Consider the following 16,916-nt stretch of genomic DNA (forward strand, 5'->3'; position numbering starts at 1 on the left):
TTAATTTGAAAATTCATCAATGGACTCCTGTTATTATTAAATTTTTACTGGATACTGATAGGTTGGGACTTTCATGGCCTAGATTAATAAAATAAGGGCTCTATCCCTATTTTTTTTTTAAAAAAAAATAGTAAAATAAATTTAAATTATATAATTTTTAAATTCAATTTAGAGTTTATAATAAATGTGCACGTGTTTGTATGCGCCACCGACATACCCCCTTAGCAGATAAGGTTGTGACGGCAAAATGCCAAACTCCACCGGATAAGAAAAGAAGCAGAAAAAAAAAGTGTAAGAAAAAAAAAAAAAGAAAGCCAGCTACCGCCGGCAGCAAGAGAATAATATTGAGTCGTAGTAGGAGTTAAGAGTGAGTCAAGCTTGATAGAACAAAACCATATTCTTCAAAGTACGTAATTTCTTTAATTTTGAAAAATAAAATCACTCATTATACTGAAATCCGAATAAAAATAAACAAAGCTGGCGTAGAAAGATCAATTCCATTCCATATTAGCAAACGGCAGCTGATTATTTGCTTAGTCATACAATGGCTTGAAAAGAGAACCCAGTCTCCACATGAGACCAGAAAATGGAGAATAGCTGGACAAGCCCAGCACGCCCAATAGCACAGGTCTATCTCCGACTCGGTCTCTAGAAAGTTCCGGTTTGATGGCTGGACGTTTGCAGCTTGTTTTTTTTGTGGGTATTTGAACATATCGAAGCCTATTAAAACTGTTTTCTTATTATATAATCTTGTCTGATTAGATTTAATTTTAAAAATAATATTTATATTGAATTTAAATTTTATATACTAAATATTCGTTACTCAAACAGTTATATAAATAAATAATAGTTATATTTATATATATATTTATTATAATAATTATATTTTTACATATATTATATATCAAATAAATAAAATTTAAATATTTCATTCGATTACTAAATTTAAATGTAAATTATTTTTAAAACTGTGATTTATGTAAATTATTAAATTAATATTTATGAAATCAAACCCTTCAAGTGTTTTTCAAATAATAATCAATCTGAAATATATTTAAATAATTAAAAATAAATCAAATTTAAAATAAATTCATTTTATATAAATAATTTTTACAGATAATTTATCCACTATCATCATTAATTTCTTCGTCTGTTATTTAATTATTATCATAATAATTAAAATTAGTAAATTTTAAAGAAAAACTATGATTGAGTGTTTATATTTTAATGAAATTAATTATTTAATTTTTCTTTATTTTTGAATAGAGTTTTTCTTTTCAGACGGTTAGTTATTAAGTTAATAAGAATGACTAAATAATTTTTATTTTAAAACTATAGAGGTTAGATATATATTTTTAAATTATAAAAATTAATCAAAAAAATATTTTTAATTTTTTCACATATAATAGCTACTTGAAATAAAATACCACCAACCTTTTTTTTTTTAATTAATATCACTAACGGCTCAAATAAATCGTGTACGAGGCTAACTAAAATTAACGGTCAACAATGATCAACCGTTTGTCTTCTGATCAGGCGATCACCTACACCAACTCTAATCTGTACATGGCAGCCCAGCCCTCAGCATCGGACAGCTTCGAACCGTTTTAAGTAGGTACACGTGTCAGTTAGGAGGGCCCTTGTAATTGTATGTCACCAAGAACAAGATTCGTGTCATTCTGTTAGCACCTCAATTGTCAACGTGTCAACCAAAGTCCCTCCTCTTTTGCCGCATCATCCACCACGTATCACTCCACCTCTCCTCTCGCCTCTATAAATTCTCACGAACCCCGCTTAATTTCCCTCGACGTCTACGTTGATCAGCCTCTAAAAGCGAAAAACTTCGGTTAAGGTGATTGAAACGAAGGAGAAAAATGGCTTCAAATCAGCAGCAATCAAGAGAAGAACTTGATGCGAGAGCAAGGCAAGGTGAGACTGTAGTCCCAGGAGGTACTGGAGGAAAGAGCCTTGAAGCCCAAGAACACCTCGCCGAAGGTAAAGCTTTTAAACTGTTGGATGATATTATTCTTTTTCTTCTTTATGGGCGTTGTGTTTTAATTTGGTTTTTTAAATGATAGGGAGGAGTCGAGGAGGGCAGACGAGGAAGGAGCAGCTGGGGACAGAAGGGTATCAGGAGATGGGTCGAAAGGGTGGACTGAGCACCACCGATGAAGCTGGTGGTGAACGAGCAGAGAAGGAGGGCGTCTCCATTGATGAGACCAAGTTCAGGACCAGGAGTTAATTAGCTAGTACTTCTGCCATTTCCTGACGTTAACTGCCGCAGCTTTTAGCTTTGTAATAAGAATGTATAGGTGCTGAGTGTAGTAGGCAGGTTAAGTTTCGTCTGATGTATTTCCATTAGTAGGTTGTGGCTTGTAGTTGTGAAGTAGTTGAGGTCAGTTGGGATATGTACTTCGTAGCGGAGGCTTAAATGGTTGTCCATTTAGGGTTGCCTATTTAATGTCATTGTAATAATAATGAACTATTTACTAGTGTTTTTCCTCTTTTCCCCCTCGTTTTTCTTTTTACTTGTGTAATTCATGTTTTTCCTTGTTTGATTCAAAAAACCATGGCCATATTTATGCATGTTCATCGAAACCATGGGCATTATTTAATAATACATTAACCAAATATGGAAGATTTTATAAACATTAGCTTTTGAGATTTTTACGGGGATTTATTTGATTTATTAAATCATGAGCTAAGAGTGTTTCCCAAAAAAAAAAACACCGAGTAGGTCGAATGGACGACAAATTTGCATGTAGTGTAAGTGGATGACGTAAAGCTTAAGCTAAACGTAGGATTGAACAAAGAGTGGTCAAGACTGAGGTACGATGAAGGCATAGAGCAATTCATTCCAAGTATCAGGGAGGCCTGGGATGCACCAATGAACACAATCTGCATACTTGGCTGGATCAGATTTCTGCTTTGGGGTCAGAAATTTACCACCTTGAAGGATGTAAACAGAAGGATGTGCATCTTTTCTGTATTCCGACAAGGTTGTGATGTTGAGGAAATTGACTTTTACTTTCATGGATTTAACCACTTCTGCTGCAATTGTGAATATTTTCCTGTCTGTACCCACGTCTATTGGCGTGGCTGTGTTAGGAATTGGTGTCGTCTCCGTCGCACAATTAACCCCTTTTGGGTTGTTCCAGTCCAAGCTCCTGTAGCATTTCCTCACTTCTTGTTAATATTCTCATGGTTTAGCTTTTCAAAAGGAGTAATTCAAATGTGACAAATTTTAACATAACCTTGACTAAGTTTAGTAAAATTTATATATAACATCTTATTGCAAAAATTAAATCAATTGAATCATCTAGTCAATTTGATTTGTTAAAAATTCTATTTATTTAGCCATTTTAATATTCGATGTAACTCGGTTTGATTTACTAAGAATTTTGAAATCAAACCGAGGAATGCTCGCTCATCTGCAGACCAATGTATCACTTTTAGATATAGCTCGTTGCATATAACTAAGTATTAGCTAATTAAACAGATCTCATACCTGTAATGTTCAGGAGCTGCACTGTTAAAGAAGATAGAGGTCCGTTTATGATCAATGTTGTCCTCCACCCAATTGGCCCATGTCCTTAAAACTTTCTCAAATATTACATGCCGTTCGATCTCTACATACTTTGTGTCTCCTTCTTCAAAAGATCCTTGCCTAGGAATTTACATTACTAATTAAATGAGTTTTTTTCTTTAAGAAAAAAAGAATATCTGAAAAAGAAATAAATGGATGTAGAACTCACAGTACTCTTACAGTGGGTTGCTTGATCCACCAGGCATATGAATTGAAGATAAGATAATCAGCATCCTTCCAATTATTTCCATGCTTTTCAATTGATTCAGACATTATTATACCAATTGTTTTGCCATCCCTAAACTCTGGAGGGTCTACATTTGATTCAACTAGATATGGTGCCCAGTAGAATTCTATTGTCACATTATATTTCTGCAAAATCATGTTTGACAATAACATCATCTGGGTATAATTATATGTGTCGATTCGAAGGTAACCTGATCAGAAAATCTAAATTCGACGTATATTTTAATTTGTAGATAAGGTGTAAATTTAGGAAGACCTGAATTCTGAAGACTTGTGGATAGCCTGAATAGTCCACGCTCTTCTTGCTTGGTGAGACAGCAGATTGGACCAAACAAACCAAAGATTGCCATTGGTTAATATGTATAGAGTCTCCAACAAACATAAGCTTCTTTCCCCTCAGTTCCTGTAGGAACCTTTTTGCCTTAAACCTTAATCAACCCAAGAAAATACAATTAGTAATTTGGCCCTCTTCGGCAACAACCTTGGAGATAATGTACGTCGCAATGCCAGTATCTAGAAGTTGAAAAAAGAGAATTATGATGGCTAACTGCTACAGTTTAAGTGCTGCTAAAATAGTTACTTACTTGGGCAAAGAACAATCTCTGGGTTGCCATCTCCAATTCTGATAGAGAGAATCAGGCCTTCCATTTTTCAGACAGGCAGACCATTGAGACAGAAACTCACATTCATCTTCTTTGTACAAAGGATGTGTCTGATTATCCAAAATCCATTCTCCTATGAAGATATCACAGTCTTCTACTTTCTTTCTTCGATCTTTCTTATCATTCTTCATGCATTCAACCAATGATATTGACAAAAGAAGAATCACAACAACCAAGATGGGTGTGCATAGCAATTTCTGAGTACCAATAATATTCATTCTTAAAAAAACTTAAAAAAAAAGAAAAGGATATAAGGCACTCTTATAATTCTTTTCCATGATGGTTTGGCTTTATATAAGATATTTTTAAGAACCAAAGAATTTTATTTTTTTGGGTTTTGGTCAAAAAAAGTTGGCTGAATTTTTTTGATTAACTTTCTTTAAATACCCTTTTTTTTGGCTTAAATTTGGGGATTCTATTTCATGCATTGGAGCATGCATATCATGAGATTAATTTTCTAACCCACAGAAATATTCTTAGTTACGCTAATCAACAATAATAGTAAAAAAAATATATTCATTCAAGGATGAAATTTACTATAATTTTGACTTGTTTATTATTATTTATTTATTAATTAAATAGATATACATTTAAAAACGTATAAACATTTTCTTCAATTAAAAGATCCCTTCATTCATATGTGCTGACTGGTTAGTTAATGGGGGCAGAGTCTTTATTCATTGGTTCACATTGGCTTTCTAATTCCCTTCCGGCTTTTCCACTTAGCTTCTCCATTATTCTTCCTAATTGATTTTTTTATGCTAATTTAATAATAAACTTAACCTTGTTAAGAAGAAATCAAAAAGTGTTAAATACCAATAACGTATTTTAATTTGAGGGATAAATACCTTTTCTTCTAATTTTAGCCCATATTTTTAGTCTTTTTTTTTCTGAAAAAATGAAATAATATTTAACTCAGTCCTCCATTATTACAAGATATTCACTTCAATATATGGATAGCTTGCATCCATTATCAATATAATTCTTCTGCAATGCAAAGCTTGAAAAAAAAAAGAGAAAAAAAAAAGAAAAAGAAACAGGAGTTCTTTAAATTAAGAACCAGAGATGATACGAGTATAGAGCAATTCGTTCCATGTATCAGGCAATCCTGGAAGACACCAATGAAGACAATCAGCATATTTCGCCGGATCAGACTTTTGCTCTAGCGAGAGTAACTTGCCATCAACTGCGGTGTAAATAGAGGTATGTGCATCTTTCCTATACTCGGATAGTGTAGTTATATTGAGAAAATAGACAGGTAGTTTCATGGATTGAGTCACATTAACTGCAATACTATAAAGCTGGTGGTTGGTGCCCACTTCCAATGGCTTGGTCATGTTCAAAATTGGTGTAGTCTCATTAGCACATTTGATCCCATCAGGATTATTCCAATCCAAGCTCCTATTTGCATTTTGCATAATTTCCATATCAAATAAGTAAGGCCAAATAAACTGAGAATAGCAGTCGTTCATACTTTTAAATCCTAATAATTTATTCTATTTGAACTGAAAAATGAAAGGAAAAGAAAAAAAAAAAAAAAAAAAAGGAAAAAGAAGGTCAGACAGTCTTACTTCATATGAGTAGGAGACATGCTGTTGAAGAAAACAGAAGTCTTGTTTGGATTGACATTTTGTTCAACCCATTTAGCCCAAGTCCTCAAAGCTCTCTCATATGCTATTGGCAATTCAATTTCATCATATTCTGTTGTCCCTTCATCCAACAATCCTCTTCCTTTCCTTCAACTCCATTAAGGAAAAAGAATCAAATATTTTTTATTTATTAATTAAATTGAAATGAGAAAGAAAATAGAAATATAAAAAGGCAAATGGAGTGTACTTACGATACTTTGGTAAGAAGAGATGTCATCCACCAAATGTAGGTGTCAAAAATAAGATAATCAACATTCTTCCAATTATCACCATTTTTAGAGATTGATTCTGCAAAAATTATACGTTTTGATTGGCCATTTCTATTTGACATGTCGTCTGAATTTGATTCTACCAAGAATGGTGCCCAATAAAACTCTATTGTGGCATTATATTCCTGAAAAATGTTACAAAATATTCCAATATTTAAATTAAAATTCAATATAATTAATGTATAATATTGCATTTTTCACCAAAATTATTGCATTTTTGAACTAACTCATCATCCAATCTGATCCACAGTTGATTCACCACAAGACAAAGACTCAATTATTAGCTCAATTATCGCCTTTCATCTCTGCAATATACCCAAAATCCTTGTTTCGAAAAAATAAAAATAAAAATAAAAATGCACACCATAAAAGCTAAATCCCCAAATGTAATTCTGGAACCAAATTGAAGAGTTTTATTGCTGAATTCATGTGTAAATGATCAAGGCATGAATTAAAAGTAAGAAATTAAGAAAGATTAACCTGAATTTTGAAGACAGTGAGAGAAGTAGAATAGCTGAGTAAGCTCTTCTTGTCTGAAGGAATAGCAGACTGAACCAGACAGATCAAAGACTGCCATTGTTGATGAAGCAGTGAATCTCCAACAAACATTAGTCTCTTCCCTTTAAGCTTCTTCAGAAAATATTTTGCTTTGAACCTCAATACCCAGTTAATATATTAAAACCATATTAATTAATTTCTTCTCCTCCCCACAAAAATAATAATAAAAATCAAATTCTTACTTTGGCAAGTGACAATCTCTAGGCTGCCATCTCCAGTTCTGGTACAAAGAATCCATCCTTCCATTTCTGAGGCAAGTCACTGATTCTGAAAGAAACTCACATTCCTCTTCTTTGTATAGAGGATGTGTTAAGGTATCAAGAACCCATTCCCCATTGAAGATATTACAGTCTTCTGCTGGAACCACAACATCTTCTTCTGGAACCACAACATCTTCTTCTTCTTCTTCTTCTTCTTCAAGATTCCATGGCTGAATCTTCTTGGCATGTTCTTGAACTGATATATTCTTGGAGTTGGCATATGGTTCTTGAGAAAGATCTTTAAGTTTTGGAAATGGAAGGGATGAGAAGAGATTGATGTGTTCATTGAATAGAAAATATCCAAATAGAAACAAAGAAGATAATGCTAAGATTGGAAGGCAAATGCTTCTTTGGCTGCCATTTCCATTCTTCATTGTTTTTTTTGGAGGGTTATTCTCTGGAAGTGTGATGCTGCTGCTCTAAATAATTTAATATTCATTGTCTGTCGTGGGTCTGATCACGATTTTGGTGTTCGAGGCCCACAAAATTACCACAAATAATTGGATGTGATTAATTGCTAAACATATTAAATCTAGATTTACGTTTGCAATCCCCTAATCTCCTGCATAAAAATCTATTATAGATTATAGAAATTATACTGCCAAAAAGGGTTATTTTATTTTTTTAAATTTCGTTTTACTAAGGAAAAAAAAAGAAGAATAAAAAAACAAGGGCAGTTTCAATTGTTGAGGTTGGTCCCTGTGATGGGCATGCATTAAAGGGCGTTTAAGTAATAAGCAAAGCTACCGACAAGAGTCTTTCCTCATTGCAGACATTGAGAAATGAGCTGTCTTGGTCGCTTCCACACATACATCTAAGCCTTGAGGATAATGTTCTCATATATTGTGTCTTCACATCTACTGCTTAATGTTTCTCCCATTTTTTACTTTTTTTTTTTCTGTTTGATGCAAAATTTAACTTTTTATTTCTCCTCTTTGTCCTTTCTTTGATTTTTTTTTTTAACAGTATAAATGGGATTGCATTTAAAAAGCCGAGAAGACTCAGTATAAGAGGGTTTTAAAAGATGTATTCCAAGAAAAATCCATAAAAGATGTAAACATTAAGTTATAGTACAAGACTCAGTATAAGAGGGTTTTGTACTATAACTTAATGTTTCGGTACTTTACTATTACAAATCTTAAACTTCAGGTGCATATGGTAGGTGTATTATGTATTATTGTTGGTGAATTATTTTATTTTATTTTTATAAAAATGCTACATAATAGTGCAAATCCTTACTTTGTGGGAGATTTAAATTTAAAATTTATTTGATAAAAATTTAAAAAAGACCACATGCTCCGAAGGTGAAACATCGCTTATTTACGCTACATAACAATCACTCAAAATGGATAGTGTGCTATTACTATAAGAGGTGGACCCATGATAAGAATTTGATAAGTGATTAATGCGGTTCCACTCGAGATAAGCAAAATCCGGACATCTCAAACACTCAGTTCTACATTAAAATTCGTCCTCTCTGAAATAGGATGAATCTCGATATAAAGGTACCGTTAAATAAGGACATATCAGTATATTCCCGTTATGCTTGTAATCGTAAGATCACTATTAAGCAACTGGCTATATTATCCGGTTGGCCTGACCCTCATAATCAATTTTGCACAACCCAACCCCTTTCCTAGGGTCATGGCACTGAAAAGTTATTATAGGCGGACTGGTTGTGTAATACCCGGCTAGAATCCGGCACCGGAATTCCTGTAGTCCGGTGGAATTCGGGGTGTCGGAATTCTACAAAAAGGTAGGATTTATGTTGTACTAAGTGGTGTGATTTGTGTTGATGTTTTAAGGTTAATGGAAGTGAGTTTTGAGTTGAATTGACCTAAGGCAGTTGAGCCAAGTTCGGTCGCCGAAGGTAAGTTCGGCCGCCGAAAGTGCTCAAGGTTCGGTTTCCGCAGGTAAGTTCGGCCCCCGAAGGTTGCATGAGTTTGCATGCGATTGGGCAGCCGAAATTGAGTTGGCCAGCCAGCTTTTGGGCATCCTTAGTCAGCATTTTGGACAGGTGTTATGTCCAACTTGTTGCCAGAAGCTTGGCCACGTCTCCCACGAGTTATTTGCTGAGTTTGAGCAGATCATGTAGGAGTTTGCTAGTGTTCAAGCGATTGTGAGAGTGTGGAAGCAAAAGTTAAGCTTTTGAGAGTTAGTACGGTTGAAGACGAGTTGATCTGTTTTCCTTGGATTCAGAACGTTCATCTTCCTGTTTATAGAGGTAAGGGAAGATCTGGACCTTGTTATATGTTTTCTGAAAGTTTTATGGGGATAAAGGAAGGAGATGCATGCTTAGGTTATTAATGAAAGTTTTGATGTTTTATGCATGTATACATGTTTATGTATTATGTTTGTTTTGTTGTTTGGGGTTATTAGATTGTTTTGGACCCCTTTGAACATATACTTGAGTATATGTGTGTTGAATAGTGGACATATTCATGTTTGGAGCAATTGAAGGGAAGGAGGAGATGGTTTGCCGTTGAAGCTGAGTTCTGGATGAACTCAGGTTCGGCAGCCGAAAGTTCATTCGGCCGCCGAACCTCCTGCATGGTGGCTTGGTTGCCACAGTTTGCCCCCGAGTGTTTTTGCATGTTCGGCTCTGTTTGGGGGATTCGACCGCCGAAGGTGCCGCCGAAGGTGCTTGAGTTTCGTCTCTGGAGAGGACATTCGGCCGCCGAACCTGCCGCCGAAAGTGTTCTGTCCAGCTTTTCTTTTTGCATGCTTTGCCTGAGTTTTATAGTGAGATTAAGGGGTTTCTTGGGTAGTTTAAAAGAGTTAGTCTTAAGATAGTTTGGTCCCTCATTTGAGTCTTTATGTGCTTATACAGACCAGAGGAACCAGAGAGAGCAGCAGTGAGTACTGCTCCAGAGTTTACTGAACCTGCAGAGTCAGTCCAGAGCCAGAGGTGAGTGGAACTAAACTTAATGTTTTTAATGAAACAATGGAATGTTTTAGCATATCTCATGCATCATGATTATGCAAGTAGGTTGCCTGCATTAGTATTCACGAATATGTTGCATTGCATTGTTAATTGTTGGTGTGAGTAAATACTGAATGATCCAATAGTCTCTGAGTTAAGACCAGGAGCCTTTGACTACGCCCTGGCAGGTATAGTAAAGTCCAGGAGCCTTTGACTACGCCCTGGCAACGGTAAGTACAGAGGTGTTATACACACATATACATATATGACAGGAAGACCAGGTGCTCGATTCTACGCCCTGGCACGGAAGTTACTGAGGCTATGTGGTGACAGGTTTACTCTTGATGTGGCTTGTCTGTGTTATGATGCATTCCATGAGATCATATGTTATGACTGATTTTATTGTTCTACTCACTGGGCTATAGAGCTCATCCCACTCCCTTAATCCCAGTCTTGCAGGATTTCAGTGTACAGCGTACAGGAGAAGGTCAGAAGAGTTCAGAGATAAGAGAAGAAACTTGTAATAGCTTAGAGTGGACATATAATATTAAGAGATGTGTTAATTGTGCTTACAGTTAGAATTGTGCTTGACATAGTTGTGTTGTAAATCTTTGGTTTTTGTACATGATCTGTTTATGTATATATTTTGCTGAGCATGTGAAAAACCAGGCTTAACAGGTATGAGATAACCCATCTAGAGCCAGCTCTAGTCAGGGGTATAGACAGAGATAGTGCATGCACAGGTTAAGTCTTGGATCAGGAAAAGAGTTTTTTTTATTTTCACATAATATGTATGATCATGTATGAGATTTACAGGTACACAGAGAGTATAGCAGGCTTGCTACGGGTTCTGGCGGCCTTAAGCCGACCTGAATCCTAGCGCCGGTGACGGTCCATTTTGGGGTCGTTACAGGTTGCAGTCCTTAAAGCTAAGCAGTATGTTTGCACCTTCACGAAGACCCGCCTTCAACTACCCTTCGAAGACCATGAGAATATCCTCCGCATAAATCTAGTTATACTCAGAAGAAGTAAAGAAAATACCTTCATTTATGTCTCCCACAGATGACAATAAGAAAAGAAAATGTCCTCATTTATGTCTCCCACAGATGACAATCATAAACAAAAAGAAGAGAAATGATGATTCTTATATAGTATCCTAGTCGGAAAAGTTTTAAATACTACTCAAAAAATAAGACAACCATTGTGACCAAGAGAAGACAAAACGATATAAGCAGCAAAAGCTAGTCAAAATGTGCCATGTAGTCGAAAAGACAAACCGCCACCTTCAAATCTGAAGAATCAAATACTAATAGGGTGATCTCTGATGCTACAAAAAAATCATTTAAAGTAGTCGGTGAACTGTCACCATAAGACTAGACCACGTGACAAGAATATAATAAGTGATTAACATGGTCTCATCCGATAAAAGGAAGATCCGGACGTTTCAAGCACCCAGTTCTACATCAAGACTCGCCCTCTCCAGAATGAGACGAGTCTCGGTATAAAGTTACTGTTAAACATGGACAATCTAGTGTATCCCCGTTACGCCTGTAATCGCGGAGTCACCATTCTATTAGCTGACGATATCTCTTATCAGCAGCTCACATATCACTGTCGGATTATTGAGAAATGTTATATTTGCTTTCACCTTCTTACAGTATAAGAGGAGAGGAGAAGAATCATAGAGACAAAGATACGCTATTCTTGAACACTACTCACGTTTTAAGTAATTCATCACATTCTCTCTATTATTCAGTATATTGACTTGGGTGTCGGAGTAACTATTGTAGACTTCCACCACCACCACCTCGCCTTCTTTTCTTTACAGGTCTATCCAATTACAACTTAATTCCATTTCAGCTACTTCATCAATCTAATCTCTGCAATATCACTTACATTTTCTATCAACTCTATCAAATCCTTTATATTATTTTTTATAATTAATAAAATGATTTTATAAACAAAATGTATTGATAATACTTTCTTTTATACTCTATTTCTAATTAATGAGATATTTTTTCATACATCTACAAGTTAAAAGGGTTGATGTATTACATTATGTATGGATATGTAAAAAAAAAAAAGAAAACATAATAAATAAGAAAAAAAAAACTTATTTATGTTTCGATAAAGAAAAATGAGATTTTTTTTTCAGTTTATTTTATAAAGTTAAATGTGTACCTCCAACTATTTTTGGATAACACATTTTTTATATATAAATAAATATAAATTGAATTTATCAATTTAAATTTTATTCTAATTGAATTATATGATTTATTAATTTTATTTTAATTACTTTTTATTTTGAATAAGAAATTTGAGATATAAAGCTTTGAACCTAAATTTTTCACATGGATGATATATTTTTATCCATTGAATTAAATCGGTATCAACATTTTAATTATTTTCATTACATATATTTAAATGCATGTTTATTGATCCTTATAAACCATAAGCATAGAGGATCTAATCATGGTCTTGAAGAAAGAGACGAATCCCAAAAGCATAGAGGATCTAATCATCAAAGGAGAAGAGAACCATATTGGAATCACTCTTGGACTCTTGAAAAATAAATGAGTTAGAGATTCTGATTCTACTCGGAAGCAGCAGTCCCTTTCAAAGGAGGGAGTTCTCTTATGGATCAAAGGATTAGAGGGTAGTCTCTCTTTGAGGCCTTTCCACTAGAAAATTGCAATCTTAGGAAGAAGCTTGAGTTTTCACAATTCTTTCTAAATAAGCTCCATATTAGCACATACCATTAATGCTACAAGTAATTAGTCAATGCTCCAAGAATATCATTTGCTATGAATGATGTAGTATTCTTAATTGTTATAAATTATAAGAAATAAATATGTTAATATAGAAAATAAATATTAATAGATGGCTCAGTTACTTAATTTTAAGGATTGTATAATTATAGATTTAATTTTCCATTTTTTTTAGATACCGTCTCATATATAAATAGTATAGAATGATAATATTTATTGTTTTATTTCACAATACAAATTACAACCTATTTATACACAATAAACGATATCTAAACAGGAAGGAAAATCAAGTCTATAATTATACAATCATAAAATTAAGTAACTGATCTATCTATCAATATTTGCTTCCTATATTAATATATTTACTTCCTATAACACTACCTCTCAAGTTGGAGCATAAATGTTAATTATGCCTAACTTGTTATATATATAATCAATTTCAGCCATAAGAATAACCAACCCAAAACAATCAAAATAAATAAAAGATCAGAAGAATAGAACCCGTGAACAGTAACTCATGAACAGTAACCGATGAACAGTCGTAAATAATACGCGATGAACAGTGCCCGATATCTCTAAATGTTACCCTTTATGGGTAACTCAAATGAATAAAACCCTAAATTTTCAAATGTTACCTTTTATGGGTAATCCAAATAAACAAAACCTAAATCTCCAAATGTTACTCTTTATGGTAACCCGATGAAGAGTCTAAGTATCCAAAGGTTACCTTTAGGGGTAACCCAAAATGAACGGAACCCTAAATGTCCAAATGTTACTTTTTATGAGTAACCCAATGAATAGAACCCTAAGTTTTCAAATGTTATCTTTATGGTAATCCAAAATGAACAGAACTCTAAATCTCCAAAATGTTACTTTTTATGATAATCCAAAATGAACGGAGTACTGAATTTCCAAATGTTACTTTTTATAGATAATCCAAAATGATCAGAACCATAAGTCTCTAAAAAATTTAAATCTCTATGGGTGAGACTATAATACCATATAAAATGATAATATTTATTGTTATATTTCACAATACAAATTACAATCTATTTATACATGAGACGATATCTAAACAGGAAGAAAAATTAAATTTACGATTATACAATTTCTAAAATTAAACAATTAACCCATCTATCAATATTTACTTTTTATATTAACATATTTACTTTCTATAACCTATAACACTAATCAATAAAATTATAATATTTATTATTTCATTATTAAAATATATCAAATAAAAATAATTACTAATTCACTAAATAATTTTATTTTTGTGTAATAATATAATTGATAAAAAGTACCATTTCAACAATACTATGTTTGAGAATGAAATTCACATTTTTTATTTAAAAATATAGTGAATTTTATTACTGTATTCAACACTTATTAATTGTTAAAATATTATTTTAATAAAAATTTAATAAAACCTTAAATCACTTTACTTTTATATGCCAATTTTTTTTAAGGGATGGATTCAATTTAAATGATTAATTTATCACATGATTCAGTTTTAACGACCTTTTTTTTTAGAACGAGGATTTATGGAATCATAGTTTTAATTGAAAATAAAATACCATAACCTCGTTTATAGCAAGGATAATGTCTTGAGATCCACAACGCAATTAGTTGGAAAGGACAAAATCTCAGTTTTGACTTCTTTTTTCTCATCTGCGCTATCAATTTCCAATAATTTCTCCTTTGTTATTGGGCCAGCAGCCACTAATTGCGCCTGGATTTACTCTATGGCAATCCTCCCTTCAAATATTTATTTATTTATTTAAAAAAAAAAAGAAATCACAGATTAATTTTTTATTAGTTTACTAAGGTCCTGAAGAAAATAAAGGACTAACTTCAGAATTTCAGAGCTAAATCCAAATCCCAACCAACATCAAATTAATTGTTGAATTTGCCTTTCTGCCAAGAAGCTACATAGATGTTCTCTTTCTCTCAGGAAAATTTTTTTTCCTTAAAATCTGAAACCTATACATGAATTAAAAAGCATATTCTGAAGGAAGAAAAAATTCCAGGGGTTTAAGATTGAGAAACAATGTGTGTGTAGAGCAGCTCATTCCATATATCAGGTAACCCAGGTAGACACCAATGGATACAATCTGCGTATACTGCTGGGTTCTGTTGCTGCTCCACCGTGAGCAGCTGACCTTGGCGGGTAGTGTATATTGACGTATGGGCATCTTTTCTATACTCCGACATTGTAGTAATGTTGATAATATGAACAGGCACTTTCATGGATTTAGTCACATTCCTCACAATATAATGTAGGCGTTTATCTGTGCCTACATCCAATGGAGCATTCATGGTGGCTACTGGTGTAGTCTCTCTAACACACTTAAGCCCTTCTGGATTGTTCCAATCCGAGCTCCTGTAACCATTTGCATATATTCATATTCATAAACATTATCAAACGCTAAGAATCAAGGCAAGTGTATGTTAATTTTGTGAAGTCTGTAGCTAGCTTACTTGATATGAAGAGGGGACATGCTCATGAAGTAGACAGAAGTGAGATTAGGATCTACATTTTCATTAATCCATTTAGCCAATGTCCTCACAACTCTTCCATAAGCTACTGTTCTTTCAATTTCATCATATTCTACATTACTTCCATTGAACATAAATCCTTGCTTTCTTCACTTCCATCAAACCCACAAAGGAAAAGAAATATAGTCAACTTCACAACAAGCCTGAGTTGATTTCTTTTTGCGTGTGTGAGTGTGTATGAATTGAATTAACTTACAAGACTTTCATGTTAAGAGAGTTCATCCACCAAATGTATGAATTAAAGATGAGGTAGTTCACACCCTTCCAGTTTTCTCCATGCTTGTTAATGGATTCAGGCATGATCATGCGATCTAATATGCTATGCTTCAATGAATCATCCGAATTCGATTCGACTAGAAAAGGTGACCAGTAAAACTCTATTGTAGCATTATAGTCCTAAATTAACATTAGCATTCACTGTAAAAAGACATATAACTTAAAATGGGCAAGAGCCTCCACAAAATTAGGAAGTCCCCAGAGTAAATTGAAAGAGAAGAGTGTACCTCTATTCTGAAAATAGAAGAAGAACCTGATTCATCCAGGCTCTTCTTCCCTGGAGAGATTGCAGATTGAACTAGGCAAACCATGGATTCCCACTGGTTTCTATTTAGTGAATCTCCAACAAACATAAGCCTCTTTCCACGAAGTTTCTCCAGGAGCAATCTTGATTTGAACCTTTTTACAAACACATAAATCTAAAATCAACAGAAGAAGAAACATATAACCAAATGCGAGAATTTAAAAACACAGAGACTTACTTAGGCAATGAACAATCTCTGGGTTGCCATCTCCAGTTCTGGTATAAAGAATCTCTTCTTCCATTTCTCAAACAAGTAACCTGCCTTGAGAGAAACTCACATTCTTCTTCCTTGTATAAAGGGTGAGTAACATTATCAAGAACCCATTTCCCAGTGTAAAAATCACAGTCCTTTGGTGGTAATAAAACCTCCATATCATCATCTTTCTCACGGATTTCTGCAAGTTTAAGTCCTGATAAGAAGAAAGACTCTGCTACAGACTTGAACTTGTCACTGTAGGCGAACCATTTACAGAGCAGGAGGAAGAAAACGAGCACTAGTATGGAGGAGTTGCTCCATTTATGGATGAATCTGGAGGAAAGTTTCATTGATTGCATCAGAAAAATTTATAGCTGATAGTGATGAGATAAGATTTTGAGGATATGAACCCAAGGACTAAGGAGAGCATAATAATAGAATAAGAGAGAGCACTTGCATTTTTCTGTTATTTAACTTTAAAAGGCAGAGGTGAATTTTTGATATTATGAAGTGGGTGAAGCCTTGCTAGAACAGTGTTAAACCTATTTGGTTTAAATAAAAAAAATTGATTAAATTAAATTAATTTAAAATTTTAATTTAATATTTTATTTATTTCGATTTGATTTTTAAATTTAAAAATTTCAGTTATTTTAATTTAAT

At 33.7% G+C, this 16,916-nt stretch overlaps 4 protein-coding genes across 4 annotated transcripts; 1 reads left to right on the plus strand and 3 right to left on the minus strand.

Annotated features, from left to right (window-relative positions):
* Positions 1 to 1,603: 1,603 nt before the first annotated feature.
* On the plus strand, positions 1,604 to 2,434 carry LOC110625346 (late embryogenesis abundant protein EMB564). Its single transcript, XM_021770966.2, has 2 exons — positions 1,604 to 1,995; positions 2,079 to 2,434. The coding sequence occupies exons 1-2, from the start codon at positions 1,875 to 1,877 to the stop codon at positions 2,240 to 2,242; spliced, it is 285 nt and encodes a 94-aa protein (XP_021626658.1). The 5' UTR covers positions 1,604 to 1,874; the 3' UTR covers positions 2,243 to 2,434.
* A 136-nt stretch (positions 2,435 to 2,570) lies between these two features.
* Positions 2,571 to 5,349, minus strand: LOC110625309 (protein ESKIMO 1). Its single transcript, XM_021770923.2, has 5 exons — positions 4,417 to 5,349; positions 4,089 to 4,260; positions 3,756 to 3,958; positions 3,509 to 3,667; positions 2,571 to 3,167 (listed from the first exon to the last, which is right to left on the minus strand). The coding sequence occupies exons 1-5, from the start codon at positions 4,710 to 4,712 to the stop codon at positions 2,819 to 2,821; spliced, it is 1,179 nt and encodes a 392-aa protein (XP_021626615.1). The 5' UTR covers positions 4,713 to 5,349; the 3' UTR covers positions 2,571 to 2,818.
* Positions 5,350 to 5,498: 149 nt separating this feature from the next.
* LOC110624368 (protein ESKIMO 1) lies at positions 5,499 to 7,657 on the minus strand. Its single transcript, XM_021769461.2, has 5 exons — positions 7,153 to 7,657; positions 6,893 to 7,067; positions 6,335 to 6,537; positions 6,066 to 6,230; positions 5,499 to 5,895 (listed from the first exon to the last, which is right to left on the minus strand). Exons 1-5 carry the CDS (start codon positions 7,602 to 7,604, stop codon positions 5,547 to 5,549), a joined length of 1,344 nt encoding a protein of 447 aa, XP_021625153.1. The 5' UTR covers positions 7,605 to 7,657; the 3' UTR covers positions 5,499 to 5,546.
* Positions 7,658 to 14,790: 7,133 nt separating this feature from the next.
* LOC110624425 (protein trichome birefringence-like 28) lies at positions 14,791 to 16,735 on the minus strand. Its single transcript, XM_021769552.2, has 5 exons — positions 16,239 to 16,735; positions 15,984 to 16,155; positions 15,677 to 15,876; positions 15,403 to 15,567; positions 14,791 to 15,304 (listed from the first exon to the last, which is right to left on the minus strand). The coding sequence occupies exons 1-5, from the start codon at positions 16,613 to 16,615 to the stop codon at positions 14,956 to 14,958; spliced, it is 1,263 nt and encodes a 420-aa protein (XP_021625244.1). The 5' UTR covers positions 16,616 to 16,735; the 3' UTR covers positions 14,791 to 14,955.
* Positions 16,736 to 16,916: the final 181 nt, after the last annotated feature.

Source organism: Manihot esculenta, chromosome 10 (assembly GCF_001659605.2).
Source record: "Manihot esculenta cultivar AM560-2 chromosome 10, M.esculenta_v8, whole genome shotgun sequence".
NCBI lineage: Eukaryota > Viridiplantae > Streptophyta > Magnoliopsida > Malpighiales > Euphorbiaceae > Manihot > Manihot esculenta.